The sequence below is a fragment of the Pleurodeles waltl genome, chromosome 2_1 (assembly GCF_031143425.1).
Source record: "Pleurodeles waltl isolate 20211129_DDA chromosome 2_1, aPleWal1.hap1.20221129, whole genome shotgun sequence".
NCBI lineage: Eukaryota > Metazoa > Chordata > Amphibia > Caudata > Salamandridae > Pleurodeles > Pleurodeles waltl.
Window position 1 is genome coordinate 381,165,002 of NC_090438.1, and position 16,580 is coordinate 381,181,581.

Consider the following 16,580-nt stretch of genomic DNA (forward strand, 5'->3'; position numbering starts at 1 on the left):
AGGTATTGCAGGTAAGTACATTAGGAACTTTGAATCATTTCAATTGCATGTATACTTTTCAAGTTATTGACAAATAGCTACTTTAAAAGTGGACACAGTGCAATTTTCACAGTTCCTGGGGGAGGTAAGTTTTTGTTAGTTTTACCAGGTAAGTAAGACACTTACAGGGTTCAGTTCTTGGTCCAAGGTAGCCCACCGTTGGGGGTTCAGAGCAACCCCAAAGTCACCACACCAGCAGCTCAGGGCCGGTCTGGTGCAGAGTTCAAAGTGGTGCCCAAAACGCATAGGCTAGAATGGAGAGAAGGGGGTGCCCCGGTTCCGGTCTGCTTGCAGGTAAGTACCCGTGTCTTCGGAGGGCAGACCAGGGGGGTTTTGTAGGGCACCGGGGGGGGACACAAGCCCACACAGAAATTTCACCCTCAGCAGCGCGGGGCGGCCGGGTGCAGTGTAGAAACAAGCGTCGGGTTCGCAATGTTAGTCTATGAGAGATCAACGGATCTCTTCAGCGCTGCAGGCAGGCAAGGGGGGGGCTTCCTCGGGGAAACCTCCACTTGGGCAAGGGAGAGGGACTCCTGGGGGTCACTTCTCCAGTGAAAGTCCGGTCCTTCAGGTCCTGGGGGCTGCGGGTGCAGGGTCTTTTCCAGGCGTCGGGACTTAGGTTTCAGAGAGTCGCGGTCAGGGGACACCTCGGGATTCCCTCTGCAGGCGGCGCTGTGGGGGCTCAGGGGGGACAGGTTTTGGTACTCACAGTCGGAGAGTAGTCCGGGGGTCCTCCCTGAGGTGTTGGTTCTCCACCAGCCGAGTCGGGGTCGCCGGGTGCAGTGTTGCAAATCTCACGCTTCTTGCGGGGAGATTGCAGGGTCTGTAAAGCTGCTCCTCGAAACAAAGTTGCAGTCTTTTTGGAGCAGGTCCGCTGTCCTCGGGAGTTTCTTGTCTTTTTCGAAGCAGGGCAGTCCTCAGAGGATTCAGAGGTCGCTGGTCCCTTGGAAGGCGTCGCTGGAGCAGAGTTCTTTGGAAGGCAGGAGACAGGCCGGTGAGTTTCTGGGGCCAAGGCAGTTGTCGTCTTCTGGTCTTCCTCTGCAGGGGTTTTCAGCTAGGCAGTCCTTCTTCTTGTAGTTTGCAGGAATCTAATTTTCTAGGGTTCAGGGTAGCCCTTAAATACTAAATTTAAGGGCGTGTTTAGGTCTGGGGGGGTTAGTAGCCAATGGCTACTAGCCCTGAGGGTGGGTACACCCTCTTTGTGCCTCCTCCCAAGGGGAGGGGGTCACAATCCTAACCCTATTGGGGGAATCCTCCATCTGCAAGATGGAGGATTTCTAAAAGTTAGAGTCACCTCAGCTCAGGACACCTTAGGGGCTGTCCTGACTGGCCAGTGACTCCTCCTTGTTGCTTTCTTTCTTCCCTCCAGCCTTGCCGCCAAAAGTGGGGGCCGTGGCCGGAGGGGGCGGGCAACTCCACTAAGCTGGAGTGCCCTGCTGGGCTGTGACAAAGGGGTGAGCCTTTGAGGCTCACCGCCAGGTGTCACAGCTCCTGCCTGGGGGAGGTGTTAGCATCTCCACCCAGTGCAGGCTTTGTTACTGGCCTCAGAGTGACAAAGGCACTCTCCCCATGGGGCCAGCAACATGTCTCTAGTGTGGCAGGCTGCTGGAACTAGTCAGCCTACACAGACAGTCGGTTAAGTTTCAGGGGGCACCTCTAAGGTGCCCTCTGGGGTGTATTTTGCAATAAAATGTACACTGGCATCAGTGTGCATTTATTGTGCTGAGAAGTTTGATACCAAACTTCCCAGTTTTCAGTGTAGCCATTATGGTGCTGTGGAGTTCGTGTTTGACAGACTCCCATACCATATACTCTTATGGCTACCCTGCACTTACAATGTCTAAGGTTTTGTTTAGACACTGTAGGGGCACCATGCTCATGCACTGGTACCCTCACCTATGGTATAGTGCACCCTGCCTTAGGGCTGTAAGGCCTGCTAGAGGGGTGTCTTACCTATACTGCATAGGCAGTGAGAGGCTGGCATGGCACCCTGAGGGGAGTGCCATGTCGACTTACTCGTTTTGTCCTCACTAGCACACACAAGCTGGCAAGCAGTGTGTCTGTGCTGAGTGAGAGGTCTCCAGGGTGGCATAAGACATGCTGCAGCCCTTAGAGACCTTCCTTGGCATCAGGGCCCTTGGTACTAGAAGTACCAGTTACAAGGGACTTATCTGGATGCCAGGGTCTGCCAATTGTGGATACAAAAGTACAGGTTAGGGAAAGAACACTGGTGCTGGGGCCTGGTTAGCAGGCCTCAGCACACTTTCAATTGTAAACATAGCATCAGCAAAGGCAAAAAGTCAGGGGGAAACCATGCCAAGGAGGCATTTCCTTACACTTACCTCTAAGGGGAACCCTTGGACTCTGTGCATACTATTCCTTACTTTGAAATAGTGCATACAGAGCCAACTTCCTACAGCCGGGGACAAACCCTGCCTGCTCTGGTTTCATCAGTAGGGGCAACACCCTGGCCAGTCGGTCCACTAAAAGTTTAGCATATATTTTGACATCTACATTCAACAACGATAGTGGTCTGTAGGAGGAGCATTGTTCAGGTGGTTTCCCTGGTTTAATAAGTGTGATTATCATATAGCATGCACCCGTCCGCCATCATCTCCTCAAACACCTCTTTCAAATGTGGGAGTATCAAAGTTTGGTATGCTTTGTAGAAATACAGTCAAGCCATCAGGGCCTGGCGCCTTACCTTCAGCCATTCCCCCCCAACGCCTTCCCGATTTCACCCTGAATAAATGGTGCCCCCTGAGCCTTTCTATCGATATCAGACAGCCTCAGCAGTGCAATGTGAGTGAGATAGTCCCTTATAGCATTTGGATCAGGGTCACCTTTGGTAGTGTATAAAGTTTGGTAATATTCGCAAAATCTAGTAGCTACCCTTTCAGGGTCACCGATCACGCTACCATCAGCAGCCATAGCATTGTTAATTAGATTAGCACTTCGACTGGGGCGGATTACATTCGCTAGAACTCTGCCAGGTCTGTCGCCCGCCCCATACGCTCAGGCAACAGCACACTTTCCCATCTGACGAATTTCAGAGAGGGCCGTCTCTTGAAATTCTTGTAACCTGGCACGAAAATGTCCTAATATGTGTACATCCGCAGTGTCACAATGTTCTTGCTCTAGTTGGGATAGTTCACCTTCAAGTAGTTATAGTCGTCTTCGTATCGACCGGAGTACATGGATAAGTTACTTACCTGTAAATCCTAGTTCTCTTCCAGGGGTATCCTCATCAAAGTCATAAACATTGAATATTCCCGCCCTTGTGCGGGGACCCCGGAGCATATATCAAATATACACATATTATACATGTGTAATAAATAATCATGCAGACTATCATGTTAAAAACAGGCTAAAAATGCTTTATTTCTATGAAGTTTTTTTTAAAGGTTTTTTTTTTTATATTAAATACTACAATAGAGCATAAATATGTGCCCAAGCTCCTAAAACTAGGATTAGTGAAGTGAGCAGTAGCAAACTCTAGAGAAGAAATAGAAAAAACTGCATTGAAAAACACTGAAGCATTCTTAGCCAATAGGCTGCATGCAGGTTAACCCAGGAGAACCATAAAAACTTTGGCACCGTGCCTTTAAGACCCTGAGCACCTCCAGTATCCCACCATGCCTCAGGGGTGAAGGAAAGGTGACAGTTGGTTCACAGTTAGGTCAGTTCTTTTTACGGTGACAATTTTCATAACTGATTCAAAACACAGTCTGTCCTGCACTTCTAGGAGACGTGCGTCCGGGGAGGAGGGTGGGTTGTTTATGACTTTGATGAGGATACCCCTGGAAGAGAACTAGGATTTACAGGTAAGTAACTTATCCTTCTCTTCCAGGGGATCCTCATCAATAGTCATAAACATTGAATAGATTAGCAAGCCCATCCCTAAACCCAGCGGACTGTCCGATAGAAGTGCAGGAATATATAGGTATTACGCAAATAGATTTCTTAGAGAGGCCTGCCCCACTTGGGCATCCGCTCTTGCATCTGAGTCTAAACAATAATGTCTTGTAAACGTATGGACAGACTTCCATGTAGCAGCCTTACAAATCTCAGATATTGGAACATTGTTAAGGAGAGCAGCAGTAGCCGCTTTACCCCTTGTGGAATGCGCTTTAGGCCGCGCTAGCAATTGTCTATTGGCTAGCTGATAAGTATTATCAATGCAAGAAACTATCCATCTTGATATTGTACGTTTAGATGCTGCCTCTCCTGTCCTTAAATGACCATAGTTTACAAACAAACGGTTAGAGTGTCTAATCGACTTTGTCTTGTCCAGATAAAATTTTAGCACTCTTTTCAAGTCTAATGAGTGCAATGCTTTCTCTGCCGGAGTCTCCGGATTGGGAAAGAACGTCGGTAAAGTAATGGTCTGATTAATATGGAATTCTGACACCACCTTCGGAAGGAAAGATGGGTGAGTTCGTAGAACCACTCTATTGTCATGAAAAACCGTGTACGGTCTTTTGCCGACAAGGCCTGGATTTCACTGACCCTCCTCGCTGAAGTAATGGCCACTAGAAAAGCCGCCTTCCACGTAAGGTGTTGTAAAGAGGCCTTATGGATAGGCTCGAAAGGAGGGCCCATAAGTTTTGCCAGGACTATGTTCAGTTCCCACGGAGGAGAAGGCCTCCGAATTGGCGGAAAAACTTTCTTCAAACCTTCTAAGAAATCCTTGACTACAGGTTTTGTAAAGAAGGATTCCTGAGAAGGCGATTTGCGATAGGCAGTAATAGCAGACAAATGTACCTTAATAGATGATACCTGCAGACCTGACTTCGCTAGATGAAGCAAATAGGATAGTATGACATCCTCCTGCGCCTGTATGGGATTATGACCTTGCTGACAGCGCCATATGTAGAATCTCTTCCACTTAAAAGCGTAGGAACGCCGCGTGGAAGGTCGTTTGGACTCTTTCAAGATGCTCATGCAGTCCTGTGAGAGCCCTAGGTGCCCATACTGCAGGAATTCAGGAGCCATGCTGTTAAGCTCAGAGAGGGTAGGTTGGGATGTAGAATCCTGCCCTCCCATTCTGCTCAGAAGATGCGGTCTGCACGGCAGCCTCCTGTGAGGTTCTTCCGACAGGTTGAGGAGATCCGTGTACCAGAATTGTCGGGGCCATTGCGGCGCTATAAGAATCATTCTGGTCCTGGATCTGTAAAGTTTGCTGATCACTGCCGGAATGAGGGGAATCGGCGGAAAAGCGTAAAGAAATATCCCTGACCAGTCGATCAACAGGGCATTCCCTCGAGATCCCGGACGGTAGAACCTGGATGCGAAGTCTGGGCATTTCTTGTTTACTTCGTCTGCGAAGAGGTCCAGTTGGGGCCGACCCCATTGTGCGAAGATGTATTCTGCGACTTCGCCGTGCAGGACCCAATCGTGAACGTCCTCCAGGTGTCTGCTTAGAAAGTCTGCTTCCACGTTCTGCTGACCTGGCAGGTGAACTGCTGTAATTGACATTCCTCTGGCCAGGAGCCAATGCCATATCGCTTGGGACTCTCGCGATAGGGGTAGGGACCTCGTTCCCCCCTGTTTGTTCAAGTAATACATCGTGGTTGTATTGTCCGTCTGTATCAAGAGAGTTTTCCCCTGAATTAGCGGTATGAAAGACTTGAGAGCGAGATGGACCGCTCTGAGTTCTAGAAGATTGATGTGGTACTGCTTTTCCTTGTCTGACCACAGACCCTGCGCTTGAAAAGGACCCAGATGAGCCCCCCATCCCTGAAGAGATGCATCCGTTACTAGGGTGTCGGATGGAAGCACCTGGTGAAACGGAGCACCCACTGACAGGTGAGGTCTGTGCATCCACCATCTCAATGACTGAAGTGCTACCTCCGGTAGCCGCACCGTGTCCTCCCAGCGACCTGTTCTTTGGCTCCAGTTGGTCTCCAATGCCTCTTGGAGGGGTCTCATGTGGAGTCTGGCATTTGGGACAATAAAAATGCACGATGCCATGGAGCCTAGTAGTGATGTCACCTGACGTGCCGTAGGTGCACTGGTTCTCAACAAGTCCTGGCACTTCTTGTTTATTGAGGATAGTCGTTCCTCCAAAGGATACACTTTTTGTATTTCTGTGTTTATGATAGCTCCTAGGTAGTGAAGATTCTGCGTTGGAGTCAATGTTGACTTGTGGTAATTGACCTGAAGACCTAGGGCTTCGCAAACTCTTAGTACAATGTCCCGATGGCTTCTCGCCTGCTCCGGAGAAGAAGCCTTTAGTAGCCAGTCGTCTAGGTATGGATATATGTATATCCTTTGTCTTCGGAGATGCGCCGCCACCACTGCCATACATTTCGAGAAAACTCTTGGGGCAGATTTCAGGCCAAAGGGTAGAACTCTGAACTGGTAATGCTGTAACGCTACTCGGAAGCGCAGGAATTTCCGATGCTTTGGAGCTATTGGGATGTGAAAGTACGCATCCTGCAGGTCGATGGAGCACATCCAGTCTCCCTGATGCAGTTGAGGGAAAATCTGGTGAAGCGCTAGCATTCTGAACCTCTCCTTCCTTATGTATTTGTTCAGCAGCCGCAGATCCAGAATTGGCCTGAAAACGCCCTCTCGACCCTTCTTTGCCACTAGAAAGTAACGGGAGTAGACCCCCTGTCCTCTTTGTGCAGGTGGAACCTTTTCTATGGCGTTCTTTCTCAGGAGGGCGAGAGCCTCCTTGCGTAGCAAGCTGAGGTGAGATGGATTGTCTCTGGTTGGTGGCAAGCGTGGTGGAGGCTGTTTGAAAAGAAGAGAATAGCCATGATCGACAATATTGAGCACCCATTTGTCTCTTGTGATAGAGTGCCACTCGTGAAGATAAGCCGTAATACTTCCCCCCACCGGAGTGGTGTACAGTGTTGAGGGAAGCGAGATTTCATTGCTTGGTGGGTGCTTTCGGAGTGGACTGTTGAGGTCTGCTTGACCCTCGCTCCCTTGTGTTTCTTCGTTGAAAGAGAGGGCGTCCCTGTCGCTGTTGTGACCTTTGCGACCAATGAGGGGTTTGAACCCTCTGCTGGAAAGGGCGCCTATCATACGGCCTGTACCTCCGCCTGAAATCTTTTTCTTTCGAGGCCCACCGCCTTCAAGGTATCCACCTCGGTCTTCATGCGGGCCATCTCTTCGTCTGCATGGGCACCGAATAGAGAGCTCCCGGCAAATGGGAGATTCAGGATGCGTTGCTGTGCTTCCTGTTTCAAGCCTGTGAGCCTCAGCCAGGAAGATCTCCTCGCACAGATACCATGTGCATACCCATGAGCAGCCAAATCCGCCCCATCCGCTGCTGCGCTGATAACCTGGTTGGATACCAGGCATCCTTCTTGTAGTATCTCCTGGAAATCTTGCCTGTCTTCTCTGGGCAATTTTTCCGTAAATCTACTGAGGGAATCCCACAGAGAACGATCGTACCTGCCCAGGAGCGCAGACGCACTGGAGACCTTCATTGCTGAAGCCGCCGTCCCGCATATCTTTCTCCCTAGAGAGTCTAAATGCCTGCTCTCTTTATCCGGGGGTACCGTGGATGAAGAAGCCACCGAGTGGGTCTTTCGGGCGGCAGCTATGATCACCGAGTCCGGTGGCGGATCTTTTCTAAGGAATAAAGGGTCTTGTTCTGGAGCCTTGTATTTCTTGAGAATCCTAGCCGGTGCAGACTTAAGCGAGGCTGGGGCCAGAAAAGTGTCCATAGTTGGCTGCAGCAAGCCAGGCACCAGAGGCAGCAACTTTTTCGACGCTGATCTCTGTTGTAGAGTCTCAAAGATGATCGATGAGGAGGTAGATGGTTCTGGAACCTCAATGTTGAGTTTCTGCGCTCCTCTTAGCAACACCTCGTTGAATGTGGTAATATCATCCACCGGTGAGACTCTAGCAGGTGGTGAATCTGTAAGGGTGGGTGAGTAACGCCCGACAGAAGAACCTGATGAAGACCAAGAGGGTGACCTTCTTCTTGACCGCGACCTGGATCTCCGTTGAGATCGAGATCTGCTGCGAGACGCTGTAGCAGAGCGTCTAGGCCTCGCGGTCGGTTGGCGAGGAGCTGAACGAGCCCGTTCTACCCTGGCTGTCGGTGATGGCGTTCTTGGCAGGGAGGCAGTAGGTGAATACATTCGCGAATACTGCGAATCTGGGGATGCCGCTGGTCTGTTGAGGCTCTCCAGCCATCTCGGAGATAGATTGATGGGCGAGACATGCCCAGATGATGCCGCTCTAGACCGAGAAGAGCCGCTCAGTATGGAGACCACTGGAGATGGTGTCTTGTCTGGCGTGGGGTGATGTTCTGCTCCCTGTGGGACAGGTAAAACCTGCATCTACGTCGATGGGCGCCCAGCCGTTTGTTCCTGTCTCGCCGTTGAGTGCCTAGACGTTGAATGTCTTGACGTCGAACGACGTTCCTTGGACCTCGACCTGCTCGCCGTCGTGTGCCTCGACGTGGAGCGATGGGAGGTTGACGGCGGATGTTTCTCGTGCCGTCGTGGCGAGGACGACGCCGTGTGTCCTGACGTCGGGGGGTGCACAGCCTTTGGCGGCGACCGGGCACGCCGGCGATGGCTCGACGTCGATCGGCGGGCTGCCGTCGACGGAGACCTGCCCCTGCTCTGATGTTCCTTCGACGCTGTTCCCTTCGACGTCGGGTGTGTCGCCGTCGACGGCGATCTATGCCGGTGAGACGGTGGTAGCGACGACGTCGACGGTGAACAAACAGGTATTTTCCTACCTGTCGACGTCGACCGGGCCATTCTCTCCTGAGAATGGCCTTCTGGATGTCTGGGAAGTGAGGAGGGCTATGTTCTTTTCCTCTCCTGAAGCCCATGAAGCCGGATCTTCTCTCTGTCTTTCAGAGTCCTCCTAGACATGTTCTTGCAGTACTTACAAGTGTCAGGGCAGTGACTCTGAGGCAGGAACACTATGCACAGAGAGTGGGGATCTGACTGGGCCTTCTTCCCACAAGCAGGGCATTTGACAAAAAGAGAAGGCATTTTTCTGTCAGAAAAAACCTTCCTAGCTCAGACAAAGATGTTATTTGTCGGGTGAAAAATGAAAAACGCTTTTTTAAATAATTTTTCTGAGAAAAAAACTCAGAAAAACTGAGAGCTCAATGCTCCAGGATCCTCTCAGAAGAAGCCGGAAAAAAGAACTGACCTAACTGTGAACCAACGGTCACCTTTCCTTCACCCCTGAGGCATGGTGGGATACTGGAGGTGCTCAGGGTCTTAAAGGCACGGTGCCAAAGTTTTTATGGTTCTCCTGTGTTAACCTGCATGCAGCCTATTGGCTAAGAATGCTTCAGTGTTTTTCAATGCAGTTTTTTCTATTTCTTCTCTAGAGTTTGCTACTGCTCACTTTACTAATCCTAGTTTTAGGAGCTTGGGCACATATTTATGCTCTATTGTAGTATTTAATATAAAAAAAAAAAATTAAAAAAAAAAAACTTCATAGAAATAAAGCATTTTTAGCCTGTTTTTAACATGATAGTCTGCATGATTATTTATTACACATGTATAATATGTGTATATTTGATATATGCTCCGGGGTCCCCGCACAAGGGCGGGAATATTCAATGTTTATGACTATTGATGAGGATCCCCTGGAAGAGAACCGCATGTTTATACATAGTGATCCCTCTTATGTACACCTTAAATGTTTCCCAGACTGTGCTTACTCGGGCGACTGACCCTTTACTGAGCTGGAAAAATTCCCTGATTGCATTGGCCAATTCCTCTGTATGGGGGGAACCACCCGAGAACGGTGGCTGTGGTATAGGACTTACTGTCAGTAATATTGGGACCGGCAAATGGTCTGAATAAGTTCCAGGCCAAGGATCTTCGGGCGTCACTCTGTGTAACAGGCTGCGAGAGACTAACCATAAATCTATGCGTGTGTACAAGTCGTGAGCTGTTAAATAATAGTATAGCCTCCGCTCTCTGGGTATCTATCTCTCCAGACATCCACCAATCCCATATTAACCGTTATATCTAGTATTGCGCATGCAGCAGCAGCCGGGATGGCCCTCAGAGTTACATGTACTACAAGGCGGCTTTTCATTCTGTATTCAGGCACTGTCCCTCTATTCGAGATGGAACAAGCAAACGAACAGATGGAGCTGTGACTAGGAGCATCCCCTCTGTGCTTGTCTTTTTAGAGAATAATTTGCCTTATGCTACACTTGCAACTTGAGCACCTACTTACTCAGGTGCTCCAGTTCTAGTCATACAAGACGTATTCTCCATTTTTTTTAGAAACTGGGATATCAAAATTCTTTATGTGAGTACGAGTTGGCTTACTAAATGGCATCTTAGATTAACAACAAGTGGCAAAAGGATGATATTCCGATAATGGAATGGGCTAATCTCAATCAAAAGTGGAACATTACACTGTTGACCCATAAATTCATAATATGGAACCATTTCTTAAGATTAAAAAGAGACTGAACAGTAAATTCGGGGCAGAGATTTCTTCCTCTATTAGACTGAAAATTAAAAATCACAATGTCTCTGCAGTAAACTAAGATTAATAATTACAGGCACTCGCTGTACTGGGAACGACGAATGACGCAAAATGGGAGTTATAACATGCGTAACACAAAAATATTTCTAATGAGAAAATTGCTAGCACTGCGAGTAATGGGGATATAAACTGGATTGTTGATATATTCAAAGTTTTAGTGGAGTTTTGTGCCATGATGGTCACTGAAAAAATCTCAGTGAAATGTTCCAACACATCAGACAGTCTTCTGAGAGAGCAGGATGCTAATAAAAACGCCTCTAGGGAGCAACTGAAAAGTTATCAATTATTAACTTAACTAGACAATGTATCTTAATGTCATTAATAAAACAATCTCGACAATCAGATTGGAATGTTTACAGCATTCTATTGGCAACATTAAATATAACTTAGTTCCCTAAACAAAATATCAGTGAAAACGTGCACCAGGAAAAGATTCTATTTGTCTAACATCAATGGGAATCCAGCATGTTGCATGCAAATCATCCCAATGAGTATCATAGCATCCCATCATTCCTCAAATAATGATCAGGGCACCTCTGAACTGTAAAGCTATTACAGACCATGCCTCGACTGTGTCAGGAACATTTCTATCCCCTTAGCATTTTTAAAATAATTTATGAGAAAGCAGCCATGCATTTTGCTCTCAATATCTAGAGCACCTAGATGCTGTTCAAAAACTCATCAGTAGGTTACACTATCATAACAAAAGCTTCCAGGGACACCAATCACTGAGGTAGTTAGCATGCCCCAGACCATTATGAATGTAATAAAATGATTCCCTGAGCACCAAGAATCAAGTCAGTACCTTCTATGGCATGGCACAGATGACTGCCACCCTGCACTAAAGTGAAACGATCTCACTGTTACATGACATGCATGTATTTGTAGAAGATTGGGATGAGGGCAAGTCGTGAGTTAAAACGGTTTGCAAAACAAAGTACTGCTAACTTCTGGAACCACTACATCCTTGAGTGTGTTAAGTTGTCAGATGGCTAAGAGCCACACTACCACAGTGAACCAAGCCTCTCCACTAGCTGTCTCACATTATGACGCGTGCTTGCTACCATGCCAAAAATCGGTTCTAACACAAAACAGTGTGACAGGAATGGCTGATTGCTGACCTCAGTGCTTAGCTCAACAATCTAGTTGCACTCTGACTGGAGGGCACAGCATGTATGGGATCAACCACTGCTTGTGTTCTAAAGGTGCAGGATATTTCTATGGAACAGATTAGTGGCAGAGGTTGACATCTCACACTGTAGAAGCCAGGGGTTGGTTTTACAATACCTGTGCTTATTTATACATAACCTCTAATTAAATCATGCATAAGAATCATTTTATGTCTCCTGCTTTGCTTTATGATAAGGGGCCATGCAGTTATTTGTTTGCTCGTCATGTGAAACAGCTAGCGCAATCACTTACCTCAAGGTCATATTTTGCCATGATGACTTTGGATTTTGCCCATTTGCCACTGTTTTGGTGTTTCAGGGACATTCGCTCCTGTGAGAAAAGAAAAAAAACATAAAATCCAAGAAATTAATCCACCCGTAACTGAATCAGAATTTTATAAAAATTAACCCACACCTACAAGCACTGCTAGAAGTCAAAGAATCAGCAAAACACAAAAACTGCATGAAGGAACATTGAACAGATAAAAATAATTGCAAGGTAAGTAACAACGAGGCCTATAAAAATTCATTTTTTCCTCCAGTCCAAACCTTTCCGACAACTGCCACAAAACCCACCAAATATACACAGAAATAAGTAATAGTGGTCACGAGGAAAATAAATTTTGCTTGTTCCCCAACTCTGAAGCTAATTTATTTCTATGGGAGATTCCCTTGAACAGTTGGATCATTTCCTACACCTGCATTTGGGGAAAAAACAAGTCGGGGAGGCGGGACCCATGGGAGAAATTACCAATAAAACCTATTTTTCAAGATATCTACTTTTGATTACAGAATGATATGTGGCTTCGGTTTTACCAATAGCTTACTGTTTTTGATAACCACGCGTTAGTGATTAAATTACATTCGACAAACTAAGGTCCCAACCTACAAAATATATTGTCTTAGTGCACTTGTTCCTAAACTGCACATAATACTCAAAGCATGTTATAAAAAGCACACCATTTGCCTCATATCGTTTGGTGTTTGTGGGGGCAGTTTGTTACTTTCTAAAACTTTAGCGCTGCAATTCATTTCCTGAAGCCTATCATCAAAGGGTGGGGCCACACGATCCCTAAAACCTAGTAATGTCTTGTTTTGCCAACCCAGTTCCGGTACTCACCAGAGTTCGATTCTGCCTTGTTAGCGCCCACCAAGTCTTCAAGTAACCCTAGGAGGGTCAGTCTGGGTGATGAACACACCGGTCTGGCCAGCACTTCTCATAAGGAAGCAAACACCCTGGTCTATTACTGGCATATCCCTTGACATGCCTACATAACATGAAAAAAAGTCTCCTCCCTCACTCGATCAAAATAATTTGGGGGATCTAATATGACCCATGTGCAAGTGATAGCCGGTATAGTGGCACCAGATCAATCGGGATTCATGCTGTTTAGATCTACACAACACAATCGCTGGTGTCTCTTCGGTTGTCTGGCCAGGTGGCTTCATGTACAGGAACCAGCGCTGCTCCTGGCATTAGACGCTGAGAAGGTTCCTTGGAGTGCCTCTATCTGATGGCTCTCCTAGACTTTGTGTTTAGGCCCTGTATACTGGGCATGGGTGAGAATATGAATTGGGTAGGGGCACTGGCAGGGATGTCCCTCACTCCCACACTGCTCTTCAAGTTGGCGATGGAACCGCTGGCAAACTGGATTAAGTGGGATGCCTGCTGAGGGGCTTCTGCTGGGAGGATGTGATCTCCCTATATGTGGACGATGTCCTACTATATCTCGCAGATCCGGACCAATCCCTGCCGAGGGTCATGAAGATCCTGCGGACCTTTGGATTTCTCACCGTCATAACTATCAATCAATTGGGGAAAATCCGTAGCATACCTGTTGTCTCGCTGGCCACCAGAGGGTGAATGGCCCATACAGCTTGTTTGGTCTGACCTCAGGACAATATGCATGACCACAGATCGTAACATGTTTTATGATAAAAATGCAGGGAAAATCTTCTGGAACTTTTCGAAGTGATATGGAACTCTGGTGTTGAAGGTGACCCTGTAGAAAGTGATACATTTTCTTAAGTTGCTTTGTGCAACACTCAATGTTTGAGGTCCCTGATCGCTTTTGCTATGTGGTGGAGCTTAGAGCCTTTCTCTGGTGTAGGGGTAACCCCAAGGATCACTCTTGGGACATTGACAAGGCGGCCAGCGGATAGGGGTACTGCCCTGCCAAATCTACAACTGTACTACTAGGAGGCTCGTCTTCTTTTAGCAAAAGTCTGCGCTTTTGAGTATTAAAGGGAACTGGCACTGACGGAAAACAGATGAGATCTGGAGCCCCACGGATTCACACAATCACTTTTCAGTGCAAGGAGATGGACGACCCTCTCAGAACCGACTGTTTCGGTTGTTCGGACGTGGCGATGTGCAACATGAAGGTACTGAAGAACCAGTTTATTGACACTGGAGAAACCGCACTGGAACTCGAGTGTGCTAGCGGAGCTGTGCAGGGTATCGGGCCATCTGGGGGGACAAGAGTTGGCAGAAGTTTACGGACCTGCAGAGCCAATATGATATGCGCGGGCCAATTTCTATGGGATTTGCAGGTTAAGTTGCTGCCTACCCTGTTCTGTAGACATGCTATCTACCAGCTGCATTCCATGCTTCTTTGCAATAGCCAGGCCCGTTACAGAAGTTACGTGAGAAGTGAGAAGATCTGGGTAGGCTGGAGGATGATGAGTTTGCCAGTAAGGGGAGAGGGGGAAGGGGGGGCAGAGGCCTGAAGATACCCCATAGAGGCTGCCATCTTGGCAGCGTTCTGGCTAACTCAGCAAAAAATCCCACACCAAGCACACTTTATGTGCACAAGGCTCCATGCTCTAGGGATATGTGACACAGATTGCTGCCTGAGGGGCTGTGGACAATGGGAAATGCTGCTCCCCATGCACTGGGAGAGACCGGGATTCTACGCAGGCTCACATGGGGGCTGGGTGAGGTGCTGCATCTCATACAACGGCTGATCTGCCTCGGTGTCTGGGGGAGGTGACCCTAGACAGGTACATAGTTCAGCTCTGCAACATAGCACTAGCCGTAGTGTGAAGCGACATAAGATACTGGGGCTGCATGCAGATCCCAACACAGAACCTGGGTATCCAACATAAAGTGGTGCAGGCAGAGGAGTCTATATACCGAGCAAGGGGCTGCTCCTGGAAGTCTGCCAAGATATGGGACCACTGGTTGTAGTCAGAAGGTCTCTCTCGAGACAAAGATTTTGGGGAAGTGGGCCCAGCAGCCGTGAGATCTTCAAGGAGAGGGGAAACCAGGCTCACATCAGGGTGGAAATATGGCATCTATTAAATTAAGTGTTCAACGATTTAAGTCAGGCACTATCACTCTACATATCCTATGTATCTGTATGCCACAGCAACCTAGAGTTTTGTTGATATATTACGTTTCATGAACGGGTTGTCTGTAATAAAAACATAGTAAAAATACATATATTTCTTTTAAATGACCCATGTGCCACAGCCTTTGTGGGGTAAAGCAGATGGAGTGTATTTTTTTAAAAAAATAAATCAACTTAACTACTTTCATAGTAACATATTACATAACAAAATACCCAGGCATCTGATACAGTCAACACCTTTGTTTCTGTATGTACCCCCATAGAACCCTATGTTACGTTACAATGGCATGTCACACGCCACCAAGACCGTAATAATCCCACCATAGGCCCCAAACCTAGCTGTGTAAATAGGTTCCTCTAGATTCCCCACCAGTCCACTTCTGCCAGATACAGTTGGAGGTTTCCGTCATTTCAGTTTGCATGCAAAGTCTCCCTTTGAAATGATTGTTGTGAATCCCATCAACACCCACTCTCCCTGAATAACACCCATCTCATCAAGTATCCCCACTAACACCACTTTGAGAGGCAAGTCAATCGTTCTTTCTAGCATGCAAGTCACTGTATTACCAATTGCTTACTAGTATTTCTCGATTTCTGGGCATTCTCAGGCCATATGGGGAAGCCAGCGCCTAAATCAGAACATCGAAAGCAGAAGGGGCTAGAGAAGCACCCAGCATGCCACAGGCATCAGGGTGTAAGCCATTTCATATGTAAGTATTTCAATCAGATCAGCCTGAAAATAGTTGAAATAGCGAGCTGTACAGAACATAAATGAATCATACAAGGATCATGAATTTAAATAGAGCGACTCTGCCCAGGAAGTAAAGCGGAAGATTAGCCCATCTTCAAAAATCTTTTTTTCATCTTTGTAACAAGAGGGAAGACATTCAGGCTCCACGTCAGTCCAGGTTGAAATAACAATTGTACATGAAGCCATTTTGTCCTCCTGCCAGTTCACAATCATCCAATACCCCAACCCAATTTTTAACTGTCCTTCCATGGGCAGCAAATGAATATGTTGTGTTGAGTACTAAAGTTTTGGAGATGCGTGAGATTCCTTCCTTTACCCAGTGGGCTCATAATCACCTTTGCTTCTAAGGAGTTAAATGCTGCAATCTCTCTCAGGTCCTTCCGGTGCACCTTCAGGGCATGCCACACCTAAAGATTTTGGTAGAGCTGTGACTATCAATATCACACTCTTCCTGCAGCTCCAAGGATTTCACGCGGCTGCCCAACCATTTATTACCCAGTTTGGAAAAGACAATGTACAAGCTCTCAGAGTCCAATAATCATGTGTACTGTTTAAGCCAAGTAACTACCCATAGAAGTGTCTCAAATGTCAGCTTCTTATCGCAACACACCCCATCTATGTGCCACCCTCCAGCTTTGAAGTATTATATGTGTACCCCTGGCACAGGAGTCAGGTTCAGATTCCCATATATAGGAGCCCAATACTTCTCCCCAGCCTATCAAGGAAGATATGCCTGATTATCATGCCCTCCAAATAGCCAGCAGT

General features: G+C 47.4%; 1 protein-coding gene across 1 annotated transcript in view; it reads right to left on the reverse strand.

Annotated features, from left to right (window-relative positions):
* Positions 1-16,580, reverse strand: part of UTP14A (UTP14A small subunit processome component) — a 385,668-nt gene that overhangs the window by 183,478 nt on the left and 185,610 nt on the right. The window contains exon 10 of the mRNA XM_069212909.1: positions 11,965-12,042. Coding sequence (XP_069069010.1) covers positions 11,965-12,042 — 78 coding nt within the window. The remainder of the gene's footprint in view (positions 1-11,964; positions 12,043-16,580) is intronic.